General features: G+C 36.4%; 1 protein-coding gene and 1 long non-coding RNA gene across 2 annotated transcripts in view; one reads left to right on the forward strand and one right to left on the reverse strand.

The window, feature by feature from the left end:
• The window catches only part of LOC131031021 (uncharacterized), a 261,890-nt gene that overhangs the window by 49,933 nt on the left and 187,904 nt on the right, over positions 1 to 24,053 (forward strand). The window contains exon 5 of the mRNA XM_057962024.1: positions 23,683 to 23,732. Within this exon, the coding sequence (XP_057818007.1) occupies positions 23,683 to 23,732 (50 nt within the window). The remainder of the gene's footprint in view (positions 1 to 23,682; positions 23,733 to 24,053) is intronic.
• The window catches only part of LOC131031022 (uncharacterized), a 70,854-nt gene that overhangs the window by 44,271 nt on the left and 2,530 nt on the right, over positions 1 to 24,053 (reverse strand). The window lies entirely within an intron of this gene.

Consider the following 24,053-nt stretch of genomic DNA (forward strand, 5'->3'; position numbering starts at 1 on the left):
ATTGCATCTAGACGAATTGATGTGGGGCTCCTTGATAAGTTGAAGGTGACTAGGTGCCACATTAGTATGTTCCTCATGTAGATCATCACAAAGTGTTTGTGTTGGGGCAATATCTCTTGATACTCAACATTATCCAACTGCTTGATGTGATGATGATGATGATGCATATTCCCAAATTGTATCATCTTTGGTGATTAAGCATCTAACTTTGTTTAACTCTTTTGAAACTATCTTTTGATTGCACTTGCACAATTTCACCTTCTAACTTAGGAATCTTCCTTGTTCTTCTAATTGACAGTGTTTGATCCTGACCTCATAATGCCTACGCTTGATCTTCTTGTGCAAGTTCATCTTCTTGCTTGGGAACCTCATGCTTATGTAGTATTACACCTTGATTCTTGTACTGATGTAGGGGTATCTCCATGTTGCAAATGTTTCCTTCACATATCCTACCTTGATGTAGAGTTCTTCACTGCGAAGCAATCCCTATTGATCTCTCCTTGTTTTATTGCTTATAACCTTGGATTCCAAAGGAAATTCAAAATAATTGCGAAATTTCCTGATCTCACTGCTACGCCTTGATTTTTTTGTCAAAGTCCATCCTTCACTTCATGATGTAATGAAAGCCTTGAATATGGTAAGATCCTCATGTTGAAGACCTTGAACTTGTAGAGTAATCTTCACGTAGTGGTTGCATCTTTGAGGTTGTAGGTCCTTTCATCCTCCTCATGTTGATGTGGGGTAACTTTGTCTTGAAGTTGATTCCTTTGATGTTGCAATCTGCTTAAGTTCTCCATCCTTGCATCAGAACCTGACGTTGACACGCTCCACAGGTGTCCCTTCCTTGTAACGAAGCCTCATAACCTGAAAGAAAGAAAAACATATTGTGAGTGAAACACAACACAAATAAGAATGCATCATATTAATGATAATCAATTTTATCCCTTAAGTCAGATGTCCTTCTATCCTGAAGTTCACATTCTCTTAACTCATTCAGATCTACACTTGTGAATTTTCTGATGAAAAGATAACTTCAGGTCTGCCTTTTAGGTCTGCTCGCCCTGCTCCTTGTTTTGGATTGGATTGTTGTCAAAATGAGCAAGTTCACCTTTGTTTTATATCTCCCTTACTCTTCCTTTAACTCACCTAAGCTGACTAGGGTTTATGCCAATTGAATCTTTAAATTCCCTCCTACATTAGCCAACCTAAGTCCTCCCCCTGCTGAGCGGGTTTGCACAATTTACTGAGTGCATTTTATGTAAGTGCTTGCACCATTGTGTTGGAATGGGTTTTGAGACTTTGCTTGCACAAGGTCAGCAATGCAACATTCTTTTTCCTTTGCAATCCCCAAGTCGGCTGAGGGAAACTATTGCATTGAAGCCCTATAAATAAGTGTTGAATGCTCACTTCAACAACACCATTTCAAATTCAAACACTTATTTGATCTGCTCTGATTATTAGGGCTGCGAGTTAGGGTTTGATTTAATTGCCTCAGGTCAGATTTTGATGTATTTTTGGGTCTGATTTGATTGTTTACAGGTCTAAGACACTCTTTTAAGTATGATTTCTGAGTTTGTGAGGTCTGATCCTCTATGTTTTAGGTCTGATTTCAGGTCCTTAAGGTCTGACTTCCTATGTTTTTCAGGTTTGTAGGTCGCCTTCATGCTCTAGGTCTCCTCTTACAGCCCCAATCATTCCTCATTCATCTCTTCCTTGGGCGTGATTTAGGGGTTAAACTGCACTACTGAGTGTGCAAGGCGGGATTCAAGGGTTGAACTGCACTACTCCCCTTGATGAGCGCATTTCAAGACTACCTTTGCACAATATTGTATCTTGGCTGAGCAGATTGTAAGTGGAGTGTTGCACAACTGTGATAGGCATGGGTGGGATTCCAAGGTAGGTTTGCACAACTTGATGCAAGTGGAGCGCATCTTGAGGGTTGGTATGCACTAATGCAATGTGGAGCGGGTCTAAGGGGTTACTTCACACAGTCGAAAGGAATAAGCACATATGAGGGGGTCTAGTGCACAAGAAGGGTGGCAATTAGGTATTGATATTCACAGCCTATGAGTGCATTCAAGAGCTATCATTGCACAAAGGAAAGCGGGCTTAGCACATTGACTTGCACAAAGTTACCAGACAAGACATGGGCACACTTTAGATAGTGAGATGCACAAAACAAGGAGCACATATGGAAGGGGTCTTTGCATAATTCATCCCCCTTGGGTGGAATTAAGGCTCCTTGATGCCAAAACATGAGAGTGGACTTTGGGATCTTGCTAACACAAGTTGTGCATGCTCAAGGAGGGTTGAATCTCGCCTTAGATAAATTTTCCCCATTTCCTCCATGGGCAGAATCTAGGCCTTACTCACACTAATTGGTACACGAAATTACCCCATTGGTTCAACACTTAGACCCTTAAGAACTTGATCATGATGTTGGGTTTGACATTAGTGCACAATTTACCCCCCTAACCTTGCACAAATTTGTGTTGGAGTGGGTACCTTGTTTGCACAACTGAGGATGCTGATTACTTAGGCAAATTTTATATGCAGCGCACACGAAATGGTGTTGCGCACAAAATGGTGGGCGGGATCCAATAGCATGTTTGCACAACGAAGAGCGCATCCAACATGTTGGTTTGCACAAGAATACATTAAGGTGGGATAAAGGGGTTAGCTTGCACTAACTAGCATGGATCTACCTGCTTGGCCTTGGGTGCAAATAGATAAATGTCTTGTATTATATCACACATTGATGCTAGAGCACATTTTAGACAAGTATTAGCACAAATGTTAGAGGGGATTCAAAGAAGCACCAAGCACAAAATGGTAATGAGTGCACTTGAAGGTCTTGTATGCACAAAGAGGTGAAACGGGTTTAAGGTGTTTGTATGCACAAACATGTCCTTTAACTTACCCTCTTTAACCACCTAAGCACACTAGAAGGGTTGCTTTGCACAAAATCACTCATGCTTGAAGGTGGAGCACATTTTAGACATTTTCAAATGATTATCTTGAGGTAGGGTTTGACACCAATGCACAACTTACCCCCTTGGTCCTGCACAAATTTATATGTGAAATGAGAGGGTTGACTCTAGACAGCCAAATTTTGACATTTCTTCTACCTAGGTCTTTGCATAATGTGAAATTATAATTCATTACCCTAGGCATTATTCTTGTAGTTCCTCATAGTTGTACAAACAAACTTACCACTCCTTTCCCTTCAACCTAAACCTAATGACATCCATCACCTTAACAACATTGACAACATTGACCACTAAGCAATTTTGCAACATGACAACATTTACATCATTCACATTCCTCAATCTTGATACCCACAAACATACCTCGTCACATGAAAAGGCTAAATACTAAGACTACTACCAAGCTAAAGACGACTAAACTAAAAACCCTAAGCCAGAAAGCGAAAAGTGGGGGGTCCCTATTTGCAATGGGCATGTATGTTTGCAACATAAACGATACAATACTGGAAATTCAAATAAGCATCTTCCATTTGTAGTCGCTAGTTTTGTCGTGTCCATAAATAAACTGTGTTATTAATTATGTATTGTTTACTTGGCAATGTAATGACATTTGTCCCCGAGTAGTTGTTGGTAGTTGCCGATGGTTGGTAATACTAACCAACCGCTAGGTACTATATATACTTCATGGTTGTCTTGAAAACTAGCATTGGTTGTTGTAACATGCTAAAACTTTTAAAAGAGATATCAATTCAAATAATCTAACCGTTGCAAATATAGCCGTTAACATAAACATAGCAAGAAGGATTTTTTGTTTTTTATATATTCAAAACAGGAACATGAATAACAATAACTGAAAGATTAAGTACATAGAACTAAAAATTAAGCATACATGTAAGATTTAAGTGATAGACTTATAAAGCACTGAGAGGGGGGGGTGAATCAGTGATATCAAAAACAATACTACTTTAAACATTGACTGGTTGAGATACTTAACAAGTTTACTAAACACTATGCATTCAACAATGATATTAAAGCATCCACAATAAGTAAAGCATCCACCATAACACAAGTGTTTATAAGTGGAAACCCAAATGGGAAAAACCACGGTGAGATGGGACTCACAAGTTAACTATCTGCAGTAATAGGTAACTGACCGGTTAAGGTCTCCAAAGTGCTCTGCTAGGAGCGAATCCTGTTAAAGATCCCAAAGCTCTGTTAGGAGCTATACCCTGATAAAGGTAGTACCCTGTTAGGAGTAACCTCGGTAGAGGATTTCTGAATCCAAACTAATGGATCACCTTGTTAAAGGATTTGTACAATGAAGCTTGTTAGAGCTTACCCAGTTAGGGGTTTTGACTGTTGTAGTGATTAGAAAACAACAGGTGGTGTGATCTAGAAGTAGCACAACTTGCTTGAATAGATCCTCTTCCGCGCACTCAAAACTGCATCACCAACATATTCTGCAATGCCTTCAACAACTTAACACTTCTATCTTCGCATCAAATCACCTCATATGAAATAGTTCATCATAATGTCATTATATAGACATTTAGATTTCATGTCGGCTTAGAAATCATATCACAATTTCCTAGGTGCAGTGTATCTGGACAATCAAACATAACTCATCACAAATTATTGCCAAAAATTGTCGGTTAGGGGTAACTCATCACGACCGGTGATAACTCATCACACAATCAATGAATACCGGTTGGAACACTGATACCAGTTAGAGTTAACCACTGTCAACATGTAAACCGATTGTCCTCTATTGCTTCTTTGATGGTCTCCGCTGAATCTTTAGGTTGGTGTCAAGTCATTCTTGCATATACCGGTTGTCTACATGTACCAGTTTGACACTCTCTAAACCATCATAAACTAAAATTCCAATACCGGTTGTAATACAAGTAACTTTAGAAGTAATACTGGTAGACAATGTGAACATATGTGTGTCTACATGTTCCATCAATGACAATACATGAAGTCATTCATTACAATCATCATCAAGCTAACATGAAGAAATAAATAACTTGCATGAAATTTAAGAGAGGTATCGTTTAGAGAGTACTTTTCAACTGATGCTAAATTCTGAACTTCAAACTCTGTCATGATATTGGTGAAGAGGGAAAGTATCATTAGAGCGCTCCCGCCCAACCACGGACTATCTAGTCCCCCATGCCATATGCTTTTGGATTGGCCCGACCCTTCGCAAGGAGGTAAGGAAAAACGAGAACTCAATGCCATCTGAGACTTGGTGTTAGGACCTACACTCTTCGTCGGTCATACACTAAGGGTAACTCCCTACTAGTATGACGCTCTGACTAGGGGTGTATCTGGTGCTAAAGATCAGAAGAGTGCATGCATTACGCAGAACCACCTTGGCCAAGGTTTTACACTGTAAGCACGAATTAACGTGCTGTCAATGATCTCACCCTTCTCGGCAATAAGTCTAGGTTTTAGGAGTTCAACTGAACTCAAAAGGGGAACTAAGGCCCAACTTTTGTGTTAGCGTTCAATGGATACAATTTTAGTATTCTAAGTGTTATCATTAATTTCTTCCTCATTCTAACTACAATGTTTTTAAAAAAATGTATCAACTGAATCCCTGGCTTGGGAAGTTAGGGGGCATAAAAGCTGCCAATTGTACATACAATTCCTAAGTATGGAATATAATTTGCCAGACATGTCTCTATTGTCTGGCCTCTTGAGAATGAACTCCCAATAGTGATGCTAACTGCATCATGTACAATAGTTCTCTTCTACTCATTACCTTCCTAGGCTAGGGTATAGGTTAGTTTAATAACCAGGAGGGTAATCTCAATAAAGATAAATTTATCTAAGAGCTTCATTGTCATCTCAGTCTAAGAAAGTTCTGAAAACTAGGATAAGAGGTCAAAAGTCTTCATTAAGTTGTCTCGGAAATGAACACCCTTCCCTGGCATGGTACAAGTCTGCATCACTATGCTGGAATAAGTCTACCAGTGCATGCTAAGATACACATACACGGACACATGAGTACAATTACCTTTGTGTATACGTCAAATATTACCAGTTATAATCTCACTGGTACATACTTGCCGGTATATGCCCAAGTACGTGTACATATGTGCACCTGTACCCACACCTTCACATGTACAATGAGTATTCACGGTGTCTAAGGTTTACGACTTAATATATTTAGGACAAACTTAAGAATAGCTTTAACCTTTGTATCACTATAACTTAAATTTCATGAAGGGCAAAGATTCTGTGGATAATATTTATTCCGGTCTATAGTTTAATTGCAGAATGCATGTGAATCTACCTCAAAGGCTTGCAGTTTTCTGTTTGGTTTCAATTATACTAACGACGCTGCTAAAGAATTCACTTCATTGTTTAGAAAGATGACAGCAGTATTATCATAATAGAGACGTCTTGCCTTATCAAAATAAATTGCCCTCACAAGGTTGTACTTCTACATATATATATATATATATATATATATATATATATATATATTTACATATAAGTGTACACTTCATAGTTATACAGGTAAGAAGTAACGACATTAACTCATACCATCCTTAATATTCCAACAGTGAACAATCTGTTTTAAATGTAAAATACTGCAGAATATAGATATGTATATTTTTTTTACACAAATTTAACCCTCATCAAACAAAGGTATAAGTTCTTAAGTTCTTCCTCTCTTTTTAAACAAGTTTGAAAAGAATTAAATAGTAATTTCCAGACCTGTAGGCATCATTACATACATATTTGTATATATATATACCTATATATATACAAATATATATGTATACATACCTACTTTCATATTTCATTTACAACTACCCAAAACCTGACACAAATTTTTATGGTATTTCATCCTGCTGGTTATTATTTGGTCTAACAGAAAACAACAATGTATATATTCATAATAATAATGCAGAAGGGTTTAAATCCCCACATGAAATCCAAGTAATTCACTAAACTACAAGCATTTATATATATAACAGAGATATTCCTGCATTTTCCTTTTATAATTTCGAAATTTAAGATTAATGGGAGAAATAAGAACAAATTCGCAAGGTTTAGGAAATGGTATCATGACCTGATTTCTTAGAAGAAATCTTTCTCCAAGTCGTCTCTATTGAAACCCTTTCTCTATCGTCAAGGTTGAATAAATGAGAGAAAAATAGAATGAATGCCCTTCCTTTCTTTTTGCTTATGTATTTGGCTTCAAAACGTTATCCTCATTGCTACGCCCTAATACCAGGCGGGATTCTCAGACCGCCCAAGGAGCCACGTTAATCCCGTGCTCAATTCTCACGCCTTCCTTATTTCTCGCTTCCAGCAGAGCTTCCCGTGAAAAATATCTTTCCCTCCTAAAATGAAAGCATAATAAAATATATTTGCTTCTTTTTCCTTTTCTTTTCAAATGATATCGATATATATTAGGAAGTAATGAAAAAGCATAAAACCCATTTTTCTTTTACTTGCTTACTCTATTCTTAACAAATCTCCTAATACCCAATAATTCCAAAAGGCAAGATAGAGTGATGAATAAAGGTTCAATTAAAAACTATATCCCTCACAATTTTGCCATAATATATTTAGGTCATCACTTAGCAACTTAAGGAGGGACAAAATTCATATCTCCCTTTCACATAACCCTCACTTGATTATAGAGATGCCAATTTAAAGTTGGAAAATGATAATTTATTTAATTAAAAATAAACATTGCCATACAAATTATAAATTAATTAAATATACATATTTATTTATATTTATATATATGCGACCTATACTCCCGACGAATACCTGATTGCGGTAGTACATATACGACCATGTATACGTACTCCCGTACCCAAGTACTCGTATAGGATATATATGTAACATATATATACATATACATAAATATATACATTTATATAATAAAAGTAACATTAGTCCCTACCAACTTGATTAATAATTAATGAAATAATTAATTAATATTAATAATTAATAATTATCTCGAGAAGCGACAAACCCTAGGGTAATAAACCCTAAATTCTCTGCACTGACCTACTAGGTTACCTAGCGCATTGGCTAACAAGGTCTGACAAGATCAACATAGGTTTACCTGGCTTAGGTTAGGGTTTTCAAATGACATTGAGTCCTTTCCTTCCTTTCTCCTCCCGACCTAATGATAGTTTCCCTCCTTTCGTGGAGGACGACGGTCTCCTACACACACTTGGCCCACGGAAATCGGTTAGATCCAATCTTGTCTAGTTCTGACAATTAATAATTCATGACAGAAGTGAAACGTGATATCATATTGTTAACTGCAATTTCATCAATTTAATCAATCTAAGTACATCAAATCATCATAGAAAGCATAACTATCATCATTCACATATGCATAATTATCTGAACAAATTCATCATTTAAAGCATAAAACTAGGCACATTATACATCATACAAGTATATCAAAAATGCACTAGGGTTAACATGTATTAGGGCGTAAATATTGCACAAAATCAACTAGGGCACAAGTGAGATGTAACAATTGTACACATAACATTCTGAAATAAATAATATATCTTTTTGGCCATATTATTGTGCTGATATTGTTATGTTACCTTACTATATGATGTGATTTCTATTTAATAGTTTACTTTGCATAATCTAAAATAGTTCCCTTCAAGAGTAAACATTTTGATGCCGTTGCCAATACAAAACCTGGAGATCTAAGTCATAGAGAGGCAACATGGAGACAAATATGCAATTTGGCATTGTAATGGGTTGACCATTCGACTAGGAGGTACCAGAAACTACCAAAGAAGAGGAAGAAACAACTAAGGACAGATCGACACACGATCTAGTATATGTGCTGGAAGTATCCATCAATCGGTACGTTCGAAGGGAGGCTCTCCAATGGGAGGTACCTGAGAGCATCATTCATGACAACTTGATAGTGAGCAATGTGGTCAACTGCCTTCTCCGAAGGCTCCCAAGGCTACTGGTATGAAACTTCATTGACCTTCAAGATCTTTGACAGGAGAGGGATCGACAACAAATACTACGATAATACAAGGAAAAGAATTGGAGGGAGGAAGAGGAGCATGATGCAAGCAGACGTTGTACCTCTGACAATTAATGCCTGTATGGTGAAATAAGGAAAGAAGACGTACTGCAAATAGCTGAGAGGAGGAAGACGGATCGGTGAGGAGATCTCTTTGACTTAAAGAGAAAAGTAAACAACAATGATGGTTATGGAGAATCGTCAAGGAATCACAGAATCCGCTAAGGAGTAGGAGTAGAAGTGTCAGTCAAAGCCATAGTCAGGAGAGACAATCGTCTGGCAAAGGGGACTCAACACCATATAGGTGGAGTTAGTGGGAGGATGCTAGGAACCTACCACTCCCCAACAAAGTAGATGAAGACCTTGGGAACCAAGTAACTGACTAGTCCGTATAATTAGTGTCAAATGATGCCTCTGGGAGTGATTCCACAGAGAGTAGCCCATCCCTATAGTCGATACGTAACAAAGAATATGAAGGATAGAATCTCGAGGATGGGGTTGCCGAAGTATTTTAGAACAATCTGCACTGTATTGAGAACCTATATATAGCAGAGGTGTCATGTCCCCTCCTTTATCATTATATATAGTATAAATGAAACAATGACACCGTCCAATATTTTTAATATTAAGAAAGCTCCTTGTATTATCTTTATAAATAATATTAGTATTAAAGGCCCATACAACGAAAGACAATGAAGAATAGAGGTGTAATATTCCCCTTAATTTTTTTTTTGTTTTTTAGCAATAAGAATTACAAAGCAAACACCATAACCTGTTAAGGTTAGATAAATAATCCATACAACTGAAAGCAACCCTCCACTTTTTGATCACCGAGAGCCCAACCTAGGAGGGTGAGAGCATACAGTGTTGAGGGGATTGTTAGCACCATAAACCAAACTGAAATTACAATGCACGGGCGGCAAGCCAACCCCTTCTGCTTATACAGAAGGATAGAAACTGAACTCTTGGAGGTAAACCAACCAAGGGAAATAACAAGAAACTAAAACTCAATCACTCTACCGTGTATTTCAGCGGGAGGACATTACATTAAGCTATCACTCTACCGCATATTTTAGTGTGAGGACAAGGCATAAAACTTATCACTCGACCACTTATTCAGTGGGAGAACTGAGTACATAAACTGAATTACAAAGCAAGAAGGCGGCTAAGCCAGCCTCTTCCACTTATGCAGTGGGCAAGCAACACATCAGAAATGGTTAGTAGTACTACTAGTTAACCTTACAATATAAAAAATAGAGAGATTGAATAGAGAAGTAATGTTGTCCAAGCTGATAGATATTCCCAAGCAAATGCTAACTCCCCAAAAACCCTTCAACATGAAATTATGAAATTCTAGGAGCAATGACATGCAAACCAACAACTTCAAGAAGCTATGACATACTCATATCTCTCTCCAAAATAACCCAAATCTCTCCAAATCACTCCCAAATCAACTAATCTACTCACACTCCTAAATGCACACCCAAACACTAACTTCTCGAAATCTGTAATTTTTGGCAGCAAGCTGTAAATGTACAACGAGCAACACCAAGACACTAAAATGCATAAAACTCTCACACAACTCGCCCAAATCACTCCAAACCAAACCCAAACTGCTAATATATCAATAATGACCAAGAACAACCAACAAACTAACCACCAAACATCCCATTCAACTCAACTTGCTTCCAAATGGCCACATAGAGAAAAACACCAAAGCTGGAAATTTTGATTTGCAATATAAAAATGAATACTCAGAGATTAGTGCTGAAAACTTACAAATACCATCGCCTGGGACATAGAAAGACAAAGAACCAATACCCAGAAGCAACAGGCGATCACACAGAGACTTATGAATGAAAGTATGCTTCAACCATGACTTTCCCAGCAGCCTGGAAACACACTGAAACTCAAACTACAGCAGAACCAGCAATCCCACACTTCAACAAACTCACCAAGATCACAGAGAGAACATGGAGATACTATCTTGCAAGTACGAAATTGCACTTAGCTAGGAAGGCTCACTTCGAAGCTCAGATTTCTATTTCCAAACCGACAGCATAATGATGCAATTTTCAAGATAACCAAAATGAGAGCCCAAGGCTCTTATTTATAACTTCTTGCTCCACCAAATTCAAATGCAAATGCACACAAATACGCCCCAAATTACATGTTGCTTCATTATACTCCAAGGCGCCCAACACATTTGAATTTTATTAAACATGTCCCCTCAAAATGGCGTCCACTTATTCCCAACTTCCTAGGCAAAGTTCGAACTTTTGCTAGGTGAACAACTTCCAATATTAAAACAATATAAACATGACATGTTTAATCATTCTCAACGCCACCTGACTAGGGGAAATAATAATATTAGTAGCAGATATTTATCCTTTTCCCTAAGTCACCCAAAACACAATTAATGAGTAATAAAATAATAAAATATTAAACCTTAGGATAACGAAATAATATTTAATTCAATAACTTATAACTCCGGTATTGATTAACATCAAAATCAAGGATGAAGCTGTGCGACGAAGACCATTGAACTGTGTTGAATCAGGACCCTGTCCGAGACTGCTAAAAATAGAAACGCTTAATACTGCCACTTACTAAAAGTATTGTCATGAAATACTTCTCCGAAAATCATGATCTTTGCACCCAGAGGAAGACCTTGGAAATCTCAGTAAGACAACATCATCCAAACAACCAAACCCCAACTTACTAAAAATTGTAAGTTCTCACTTCACCAAGAAATCCAATGCATGTTATGCTACCTTGGAGCTCATGAAAAATCCAGAAGGAAACCATAGACAGAACTAAAGAATTCCCTCCTGATAAACCCTAGAAGGCTCGTGCAGAACTCCACAAAATTTGGAAACCCTAATTCTCCTTTCCACATAGCCTACGGGTTTCGGAATAGGCCAATGGAACACTGAAAGAACATCATTGAGAAGGGGACATTAATATAATCAATGTCAGATACCACTGTAATATAATCAGTGTCAGATGATGCCTTTGGGAGTGATTCCACAAAGAGTAGTCCATCTGTATAGTCGGTACGTAACAAAGAATACGAAGGATAGAATCTCGAGGATGGGGTTGCCAAAATATTTTAGAACAATTTGCACCGTATTGAGAACCTATATATAGAAGAGGTGTCATGTCCCCTCCTTTATCGTTATATATAGCATAAATGAAACAATGACCCCGTCCAATATTTTTTATATTAAGAAAGTTCCTTGTATTATCTTTATAAATAATATTAGTATTCAAGGCCCATACAACGAAGGACAATGAAGAATAGAGGTGATCATATAAGAAAAGATAATTGTGCTTAAAGAAGACTTAATAAAAGAAAAGGATAGCAATGATATAAAAGAAACACAATTGGAATATAGAGTGGCCCAACGATGAAGCAATACTAAGCATAGATGATAAGATTTAAGATTTGGTTATAACATCTATTCACCTCAGGGAAGTTAATATCTACGGATCATCGTTTGTAAATACATTACCTAGCACCTTACTCCCTTAGGTGCTATGTTCACTCTCAATGTCGTAAAGAATGGCTAGCTGATTATATTGAGTCACCATGACTTTAATCTTAGTGCGACTTTGGGAAGTGTGATCGTATGCTGCCAAGTAAGGAATATCGACTATGGATAAAAATAGCAGTCAAGAAATTGTATAACATTAAACAATATCGATTAAGGGAAGAATGTTATCCAACAACTAATCGATATTTTAAGAAGCACAATATTAAGACAGCAATTTATATTATGAAGAGTAGTAATGACAATAATCAATTATCCTAAAGATAGCGATAAGTAAGAGAAATAATCAGAGGTTAAGCAGTGTTGTCCTCATTTTTGTTTTCAAAAATGAAGGACCATTACATTAAATTTTTGTCAAAAAATGAAAATTTTACTCTATGGCATGCTTCTCGAGGCATAATTTCTCCTAATCGTTGGACTGGCTTAATCCCGAGTCCATCCTCGAACCATGTTTCAAATTTCGTTGCATTCTGGGTTCGTTTGCTATGTCTTTCCTTCAATTTTGGGTTTTTTCTCCCTGTTTGCAGGTGGGAAATTTTCCTTGAATTGCAAGTTATAATGATTTCTTTTGTTTTGGTCTTTGTAGGGAAATTTTTGGCTAATTACAAGTGCACTTTATTGAAAAAAAAACTTGTAACTTACCTTTTATTTCACCCTTGATACCTTTTGGCTTTTTAAGTTATGATAGAGATTTTTTGGATAAGTTACAAGTTAATTTTAAATTACATGTTTATAAATAACTTGTAATTCTTTTCTAAAACCCCTATTTTAATGTTTTTTGCTTGTAATAGAGATTTTAAACCCCTATTACATTTGTGCAAGTTATTAAAACTTCTTGTAGGGATTTTATTTTCCCTTTACAAGTAATTTGTAACTTGCACATCTCTCTCCAAAACCCGATTTTGCCTAGAAATGAAATAAAGTGACATTTTAAACTTGCTATTTTGCCCAAAAAAGCTGATTTTCTCCATAAAGAGGAAATTGAGGAATTTTGAACTTGTAATTTCATTTCTAAAACCGATTTTGCCTTGTTGAGGATAAAGTGACAATTAAAACTTGCTATATGGGAAATAAAACCCGATTTTCTCTATCGCATGTAAAATTAAACTTGCATTCCTTTTCCAAAACCCGACCAGCCAAAGGAAGGCGATTTTATTGGAAATTTGAAGCATTTTTTGTGGAGATTTTTTGGGAGATAGAAGGCGTTTGAGATTCTTCCCTATTCTCATGCATTTTTAAACACATATCACGCCATTTGAGGTGTATGATTGCTGGTTTTTTGGTGTTGAATAAGCAAACACGTTTTTACCAAAACCACGATTTTCTCTCCCAAGTTGCCACGGATCTCCAACCTCCTAAGTTGTTTTTGCTTGCTGTGCTAAGGCGTTGAAGTTTGAAGGAGATTTGACCCCTTCTTGTGCCATTTTATTTGCATTTGGTGCCATGTTTTTCTGCTTATGGCGTTTTAGTAAAAACGTGGCTAAGGTTTCAGATTGCGGTTAATCTCTATTTAACAGCTATCCTTTCTTCTTTCAAAGACTAATCATCTTTTGAAGAGGCATTTTCAGATTGAAACAAGGTATGTTTTCTTTTCTTTTCTTGTTTCTTTCTCTTGTTTTCTTGTTTTCTTATTTTTCCTTTCTAGTTGTAGATTTGTATATATGTTGATTTTGCCCCAAAAATCGGTTTTGTGAGAGACATTTTCCCCTTTGAAAAGCAATTTTTAAATTGCATTGTTCTTCCCCATTTTCGCTCTTTACTTGTATTCGGGATTTTAAATCCCGATTATAAGCTGGATGAAAATCATTGCTTTTCCCTTACGGTTGAAAAAAAATTTAACCATCTTTTGTTGAAATTCCAAGTTGCAAAGATGAAAAATACCCATCCTTCCAAAATCGTGTTTTTAGAACCGGATTGCATGTTCAAAGTTCTTCCCATTTTCATGAAAATGTCATTCCCAAAATCTTTCCATTTTTATCCATTCATATCGCCTATATCCGTACTTTCTGTTCACATCATTTCCCGCAAGTCTAATTCTCATTTTTCACTCATTTCTCCATTTTCCATTTTACAAGTATACTTGCATTCGGGTTTTAAAAATCCGATTGCATGTGCATTCTTCCCAAACTTGTATACTTGTAAAATTTTCCCCAAGATCCGAAATTGGTCAAAGTCAAGATTCCTAGCATTTCCCATTTATTTCCCCTCTTTCTCTCAGAAAATCGTGAAGTGCAAGGGTTGGAGTTCTTCCCATTTTAAGAAGGAAAAATGTTAATTGCAGCTGATTATGATGTTGCTTTAACACTTTTAAGTTTTCATCGCAGTATGCCAGGTTGTCCTTCAATGTCAGATTTGTCGTCATCACCAATTCCAAAGACGATGAAGTATAAATATGATAAGTACCAAAATGAGGTTTCACCTTCTCAAGTCTCTTCTCCTTTGGATCGCATAAAAGATACAGAGATAGGGCATGTGGACATGTCAGAATTTGTCAAGAGGGTAGAGGATCCGCAGGATAGAAATATGTAGCGGCTGTTGGACAGCGATATCCATCACGCCTCTTCTTTTCCAGTGGCTTCCCTAGAACTAGAATTTGTTCTCGCTTGTGCCCATCACTTTGACAAGGAGACAAGAACCATTAAAAATGATGATGGTGAAGCAATAATCCGCCTTGACGCAGACTCAATTGAAAAAGTCTTCAGAATACCACCAGCACTTGTTTATATGGAAATCTCTAAAGATAGTGCAGCTGAGTACTATGTCAAAAGGGAAAAGGACTGCAAGCATCATATTAATAGGTTGATTCATGAGCCACGAGCCGCCTTCTCAAGGTGGGCTAAGTTGTACCACTGTGGTTTCAAGTGGGAAATTGGAGACATCATAACTCTCCTCAGCAGGATGATGGGTCTTGAACACTCCAATGTTTTTGAACCCTGGATGTACCAGTTCGTCTTGTTCATAAGGCAGTCCCATCATATATCATGGGGAGAAGTCATCAGTGATACCTTGTGCGAGCAACTTGCAGCAGTCCCTTCCACCATGAGTTTCTATATGAATTCATACAGTGTATTTGGTAGCATCACTCAGACATTTCCCTGGTCTTTCTACCAAGGGTGACCGCTCGCTTATACTTGTATGGGAATACTATGATCAGCTGCCTTTGAGACCCAACAGATTGCATTTCAGAAGAGTTCAAGATGCATTCTTCTGTTACTTCATGTGCTAGTTTGACAGAACTCTAAAGAACAGAAGGGTATCAGATGAGGCATGGGAAAGAGTGAATGAGTATGGGTGCTTGTTTCTTCAATTCCCGACCTTTACCTATATGAGAGTCGGATGCTATAGTGGGCAGCCATACATGCTCCCTAGATACCCAATTGATAAGATCATACTTATGGAGTTGGAAAGACAGATCATGGTTGTGCACGCTCATCAGTCTGTCAAACATAAGGTCGGAATGGGGATTTCTACAACAAACCCATTGAAAATTGGCCTGTATTCTCTTGTCACATCCGTCCAAGTCAAGGCTATGGAGACAGAGATGCAGGAAATTAAATCAAAAGGTTTAAGTCCAGAGCTCATTTTGATTACCAAGGTATTAAGGAAAAGATCAAAAAGTCCTTCATGCACGTGTATCATATTGAGGATATCTGGGTAGATCTTCGTACAAAAGTGGAAATTCTAAAGATGGATTACTATAGGCTTACTGTTGAGTAGGTTATTGATTTGAACTTGGTGGATATTCCACAAGGGATGATTGATGATGGGCATGTACTTGATCCTGAATATATTTCACGAAGGGTTGAGGAAGCTCCACTTCCTTTACTCCAATGGTCGCATAAAGAATGCACGTCCATTTTTGAAAGATTTTAGCCTATCTTGGCAAACACCAATACTTGGCTCAAAGGTAATTGTGTTAGACTCATCAAAATCAAGGTTGGGAAAGAAGATGATTCTACGGGGCCTCTTGGACGTAAGTCTGAGATTCAGGATTGACAATAAGGAAGGTGCATCATCTTCTGGCACCAGGATCAAATTGCGAGTTAGTCGGGCTGTAGTGCTTCCTCCTGAGGATCCTGAGGAGGCGACAGTTCGTGGAAAGGAAAATTCACGGTATGTTCAGGTGATCGATCTTGATAATCTAGAAGAAGGACAACAATCTGATGATGCTCCTAAGTCTCCAGCTTCGGACTCACCTCATGAGATTCCTTCCTCAGTTTCCATACAGACGCCTCTTTCTCCTCCTGACATAATGGTGGAAGAGTCTCCTTAGAATGTCGTTCCTATTTCAGCATACGAGCCGCCTCTTGATCATCAACAAGAGAGTGTGCTTGAAATTCCTGAGGATACTCCCGCATGTATCCAGCTGTTAGAGATTGATATCTCCACTTCTGGTTTTGAAGAATTTATGAGGCAACCTTCATGCCCATTGGTTAATGAGCACACCATGGTCGCCATCCAAACAGATACTTCTCTCAGGGTGACCACGACTATTCAAACAGAAACTGCTTCTTCTTTACTCGTAGGTGCTACTGAAGGAGAGTTGATGGCTTTACCTCCATGGCTTAGTTCTTTTACCCCAAAGAGGAAGAAACAAGAAATGTTGCCTAATACCTTTGATTATCAGCAACTTAAATAGTCTAGGCTTAAGGTTGCTAAAAAGGCCAAGACTATCTCAAGAGTAATTGTTGATAGCAACAAGATGAAAGTGGCTGAAATTGTTGAACCTCTAGCAGATAAGTCACTTGAAGAGATGTAAGCTGCTGATTACAAAGTCACAAGGGTAGAATTGGGCAAGCAAACACATGAAGTGGTTAAACATGATGCCCAGTATTCTGTAGCCTCATTGGTGCAGCGATACGATGAACTTCTAGCTAAGAAAGATAAACTAAAAGAAGACAACTGACAACTTGTTGCAGCTGTTCGTAAAATCACAAAATCAACTGGTGAAGTGAGTAATCCTATAGGTTCTTCCGAGGCACGAGAATCAATCCAGGGAGTTGAGAGAGCATGGCCAAGTTAAAAACCATTGAAGAACAATTGAACCAAGTTTCTCATACTTTCAAACGGAACTTGGAAAAGGTAGAAGACAACTTGACTATTTGGCTTAAAATTCCTTAGCAGAAGTTAAGCATTCTTCTAGAACTTCAGGTAATTCCTTCAAGAGTTGTATACTTGGAATATCAGGAACTCTTGGAGGAAAAAGCCCTTGTTCTTAAGTCACTTATTGAAGACATTGATGATACTATGAGGTTGCGAATGGAAGTTTTTCAGGATATGGTCTCTCATTGTTAGAAAGCTTCTTGCACCATCATGGGTCATGATGGAGAATTGTTGATAGAAGAAAAGTGTCATGTCCCCTCCTTGATCGTTATATCCTAAATGAGGCAATTATTATTATTATTATTAATATAATAATTATCAACAAATGATTATTTGAAATTTATTTATTTATTAAATATTATCATTTAATTAATATTTATTACTAATAATATTCTTAAAATATTCAAATAAAATAAAATAAAATATTATAAACATAATCTATACATTATAAATTATAAACATAATTTACATATTCTTAATTGTAAACAAAGATTATATATTTAAAATAATAAAATATAATTTATATATTTATGGAAGACAAAGAATTAGTCCGTAATAACAATATAATATAAATAACAATTCACTAAAGATGGAAGTTATGTGTGACTATTTTTGTATTGTTCCATTTTCATTAAGAAATAGAATAAATACAAAGACAATCACCTTATAGACTCCCATGACAGCGTTTAACAACAAAACAAGGACAACGATCATAGACAGCCATATATGGATATATAAGTAATATTAAAAGCAACGTATTATATGATTGATATCAGCCACAATATTAAATTAATAATTTGTATCAGTATCACACAAATAAAGTAGCGCCAAAGATAAGATTGGGATTTCGATGAGATATGATTAGTCCACGAGGTATTAATACAATTATTAAAGACAACAATGTATGATAGCAGTGATGAGAAAAACTAATAGTTAGTGTAAATAAACACTAAACCTGTGATAATGACCAACTTTCCTAATAATATAAAAACAGTGTTTAGAGTCAAAGTTGCTGCGACCCATAAAATAATAGTTATACATTCATTAAAGAATTCAAGGAAGAAGTTGATCAGTTTAGTGGTAGCGCTTATGTTTGTAAAGGCAGCACTTAAAGATTTGTTAAGAATCATTGATTAAAGACAATGGTTCATATAATAGACATGAGATGAAAGGCACGACTTGTATTAAGTTAATAAGAATTGTTTACATGAATCGACCAAAGGTTGTGTCCATTAGAAAGGATATCTCTTTCAAGAGATACTACCTCTCGTGAAGGGGTATGCGGAAGATATTTATTCTTAAGGCAAGAATCGATTGAGGTGGACGGGAGGGAGAGTGGTGGAAGATTTGGAGAACAAGCCTTTTGCTGCGGACAACAGGTAAGGAATACGTGGATTCTTATATTAAATAATATAAGTATAATAGTTAATGTGTATATATTAATTAATGTGTAATGCTCATTAATATATATTATTAAACCAGAGTAAGGGATATGTTGATATTAATTGTTGTATAGTGAATGTATATATATTAATTGATGTGTTAATGTTCACTAGTCATTAAACATAGGTAAGGGATATAATAATGTTAATTTTTGTATACACTAATTTACACACTAGGAAGGATTATGTAATACAAATGTAATTAATGAAAATCTAATGCGTATGTTAAAGATGGTAAAGCACATTTGATATATATAAGTTAAAGAATACATTAGGAATCCATGTTAACATAAAGAGGTAGATTATGAACTGAAAATAGTACTAAAGTGTCAAATGTATTATAAAGGAAATCACATGTTGGAGGCTATAGGGAGGAAACTCCCGTAGTCTAAGGGAGGGAGTATAATAATCCCTAGGGCAGTATATATATTGAAACTGATATGCATATGTATGGTTTGGTTGATTAAACTCAACCAAGAAGAGACGGATTTGGTCAGTCCCCTCTGAGGACTTGGATGATGGAGGCATCACCCAAGGCAAGGAATAGACAATGGTCTTCCTTGGATGGCTTGGGTGTAAGAGGTTACACCCAAGACAGGATTAGAATTCATCTTCGATTTCCTGGAGGGCTTGGAACCAAGGGGTTCCAAGAAGGCGAGCTTCACGGCCGCCTAAGGACATACTTTCGTATAGCATTCGTATCCTTTTTATTAGATGAAAATTATGATTATGTTAATTAAGTATTACAGATAGACTAACTAGTAGGGACATTACAAAAAGGTTCTTTCTGATCTACAGTTGAAGATCCGTGAAGAGTGGAAAAGCGAACCATTTTCAGCAGCATCCATTCAAGCCTTAGTGACTTATCAAGGTTACTTGCGGGAAATTCAGTCTTCCTTTGAGAGAAATAATGCCACAATCCTTTGTTGCAGCGATGCTATCGTGAAAACCATGATCGTGGCCAAGAACACCCATGAACCGGATCCTGATGAACTACGAATGATCATCCAGAAGTTTGAAGGATTCATGTCCTCACATACTGCAGCTTAAGTGTTTTTCAACACTTAGTTGTATTTTTCCAAATTTGTAATCTTTTAGTTGTAGTTTTTCTTTTGACATGTTACATGTAAAAGCCTTTTTGTAAATTGCAAGATAAGTCATTACTTGCACTTTTGTAATTACATGTAAGGCAACTACAATCTGAGTTCAGTTAGGACTGTAGTTGGAATAAGTCATAGTTAGTTATTGAATTAGTCTTGGTGGTTGAGAGAATCTCTCAAGTTAGTTAGGATCCTCCCACTTTTTTTTCAAGGCTCCTCTTCTATAAATACTTGAGGGGTCTATTTTAATCTTTGTCTTTTGGGAAAGGAAGCAAAAACTCTGTCAAATTTACAACAAAGAAGTCTTTGAGCTTTTATGTGTGAATTCAAGAATTGAAAGAAATAGAAGGAAATTGCTCAAGCTTTGAGTCTCTGTGCTACACTCTTGAGTTCGTGTTCTATATTATCTTTCTTGCAAGTGTTCCTTCAAAGAACTCATTCGAATTTGATTTGCAGTCTTTGTGCTGCAAGTATTTGAGGTTAATATAAATTAGAATGAATATTCTTTTGAGAGGAGCTGTAAGTCTTTGTGCTTGCACTTATTCTTAAGAGAATTTAGGAGCAGGTTTTGTGAGAAATAGCTGTGTCTTTGAGCTTATACTACTTCCCATTGTTTTATGTAGAAAAGAATAAGATATTCCAGTCTTTGAGCTGTTATAATTTGTTCTTGATAGCGTTAGTATAGAAAAGGGTAGATAGGACTTCATATAATCAAGACTTTGAGCTTGATATTGCTGTCCTGTCCCGAAGGAAGTGACGAAAGTCTTTGAGCTTTCAAGAAACTTCATTTCCTTTCTCTCATTCCATTTCAAAACGTTGTTACTACTGTTTTATGATAAATTGCTATCACTTTTCTGTGAAGAGAAAAGGATATTGGCTTTCTTGAAAGAAGAAGAAAAACTGTTGTCCCATCCCATTTTATTATTAAAGTTGTAGTTAGATAGGGGGAGCCTTCCCTTAATTAGGAGAGTTTTACTCACACACTGTGTTTGAAACCATAATTTTGTATATTTCCCCAAGTGTACAAAATTTTCAACCAACAAGAAGTGACTAATTACATATGACAGGTGAGATTAGTTAAGGAAAGAAGGCGGTTATGAATAGACATAAGTCAGGATCTTTACAACGTTGCTATCCTTCCATTTGGAAGATATATGGAGGAATTCACTTCCACTTCAACTGGGGGGGGGGGAATTACTATTTTATTTATTTCTAAAAAAAGTGCTCAGATAGGCGAAGTGGGTGATTCCACCAATCAATAAGATCTTCCGTGCATGTTAAGGGAAAATCAATATCCACACTAATTACAAGAACCAACCAAGTAAGATCTGAAACAGCGTAAGCCTATTACAACAATCATTATATCACCAGCATTACGAGCCTCATATCAAATAAGGGGATCAGTTCGAGTCGATCGACAACAGTAAAACTTACATATACTCTTAAAGAATATGCCTGGAATATTATATACTCTCAGTTAGTAGCAAATGTCAGGTGTATATATGTGAAGTAATATCAGGAACAACAGTCTATATATACATACTGTAAAAGTTAAGATCACATTCTTGATAAGAAGGAATCGAAGACGTTAATCAATATATAATTAAAGGTGGCAAGATAAAACTGTTTGATTATATCAAATGAAGCAATTAGAAAAAGGATCAGATTGATCCATAGTTGATAATATACATATATCTAAAAGGAAGAGAATTGCCTTATGTAGCAATTAATACCTTTGAAATACAGCGACTATATTTTGAAAACTATTTAAAGATTTTGCAAATAGTTGTGCATCTTGGGTAGCGACCCCAACAAAGGAGATCATCATTAGATGTTTCTATTCATTCTTTTAGAAGGACATATAATAAGATTGTGACGTGCAATGAGATATTTCTGAGCATATGGCAACCGATATATAATATAGGAGGAGATAGTGAAGAATTTTATGAAAGAATTATGAGGAGATTGTAAGAGTTCTAGAGCAGTTTGTAAGTAGATGAAAATCAGTTTATGGGAGGTTCATGATCAGCACAAGTCAGAGAAAGTTATCACTGAGATAAGTTCCATCTTCCAAAATTGTCTCAGCATTATGATTTAAATGTTATAGTAAAATGTCTTTATAATCAATTAAATTATATTTATGAATGTATTACAATTCTCATTTTAAGTTAGATTGTTGTTTTAGGACTAAATTAAGGTAAATCCCAAAAGGGGACATTACAAGAGGGACCAAGAATAGGGGGCCTGAGCCAAAGACCCTAGGGAGGAGGGAGTTTAGAAACAAGGTAGCCAAGGTTCAGAGGACACTGATGGTGGACATGTAGAGGGCTCACACATGGGAAAGAGTGTAAGAGAAGCACTAGAACATGATTGAGAGTGAAGCAGTCCAGTCAGGTCCGTGGCACACGGTACATATCGGCCTAGAATGATGGTGACCTCCCCCTAATGAGTCCAAGTGTGGATAGATACAATCTCCCTAAGTTCACAAGGAATGGATCAACAAATCTGAGAGCTTGGGAATTTAGCTTGGGAGCTACAACTTCATGAAGGTTCAAGGCAGCTTGATGGAGTTTTGCCTAATGTATGATCTATTTTCAAAGAAAAGCTTTTGAAGAACGGCTTATTTGAGGTTCTAGGTGTTTTTAGTTTTTGATGTTTTGTTTTTACTGAAGTAAGCCTTAAGGGAGAGTATTAGGAATATATGAAATTGTTAAAAGAGGCTTACAATTGTATTAAAGTCACCTTAGTGTCAAGTTTTATTTCTATTTTTTTGGTTTTCTTTTCTAGCTTGAAGTGAATCATGTAATGTTTATCCATCTGGGTAGTTTCATTCTCCAATCTCTATATAAGGAGATGAACCTCTTTGTAATTTTCATCTTGTTAAATAATAGAATATTAAAATATTGTGTTCTATTAATTTTTGCAATAGTTGAGTGTTTGCTGAGATAAATTTTTTGAACCATGCAACAAATATTGATAATTCTTTGGGATTGATAAGAGTTTTACAACTGAACATATTGGAATACTAATAGGATTTCTATTTATAGACTGGAATACTAATAGGATTTCTATTTATAGACCCAGAAAAGATTTATGGGTTTTTTCTTCCAAGTGTTTAATTTTGACTAGTTTTTTGAAATAGTTGAAATCACAATTTGTAAGAATTATTAAATGAAAGGACCAATTTTCCATGTTAAGTGTATCTAAATTGACTATTTTCTCAAATAGTAGCACTTTATTTCTTATTTTTTGAATAAAAAAGATTTGCAAACTATGCCATTCTCATATAAAAGTATTTTAATCTCTTAGGGTTTCCCTGTTTAGTATCTACTTATATGTAGAGTGCAAGTGAATGGATTATGTTATTGAATCATTTCAATGTTTTGGTTTAGATATTTATTTTGTTCATATCAATTTGCCCCTTTTTTATTGTAACTTGTTGATTTGTGTCACTAGGTTTCAATGGCCTTGAGGACACTAGGTAAAGGAGGAGTGCAAGTTGCTTGGTAAGACATATAATCAGAAATATTTACTAAAGATTTAAGGTGGCAGCGGTCTATAATATTTGAGAAAAGGGGTTTTGCTAAAGTAATTGAAATGATGTTTTTATCTCACAAAATCAATTATTAGAAAGCCATATGCCAAGATTGTAGACTAGACCTTCTTATATAGATCTCTAGTGAAGTACATGATGCCTAATGAGCCCACCAAAGCTGAGTTACCGGGTTCGGCGCCCTAGACCCCTAGTACTGGTTCGGTACAGTCTTGGTTCGGGGTTCGAGTTTGGTTCACCTGTGGTTCAGACAGGGTTTGTCGTACACAGGCCT

Source organism: Cryptomeria japonica, chromosome 3 (genome assembly GCF_030272615.1).
Source record: "Cryptomeria japonica chromosome 3, Sugi_1.0, whole genome shotgun sequence".
In the NCBI taxonomy this organism is placed as follows: Eukaryota; Viridiplantae; Streptophyta; class Pinopsida; order Cupressales; family Cupressaceae; genus Cryptomeria; species Cryptomeria japonica.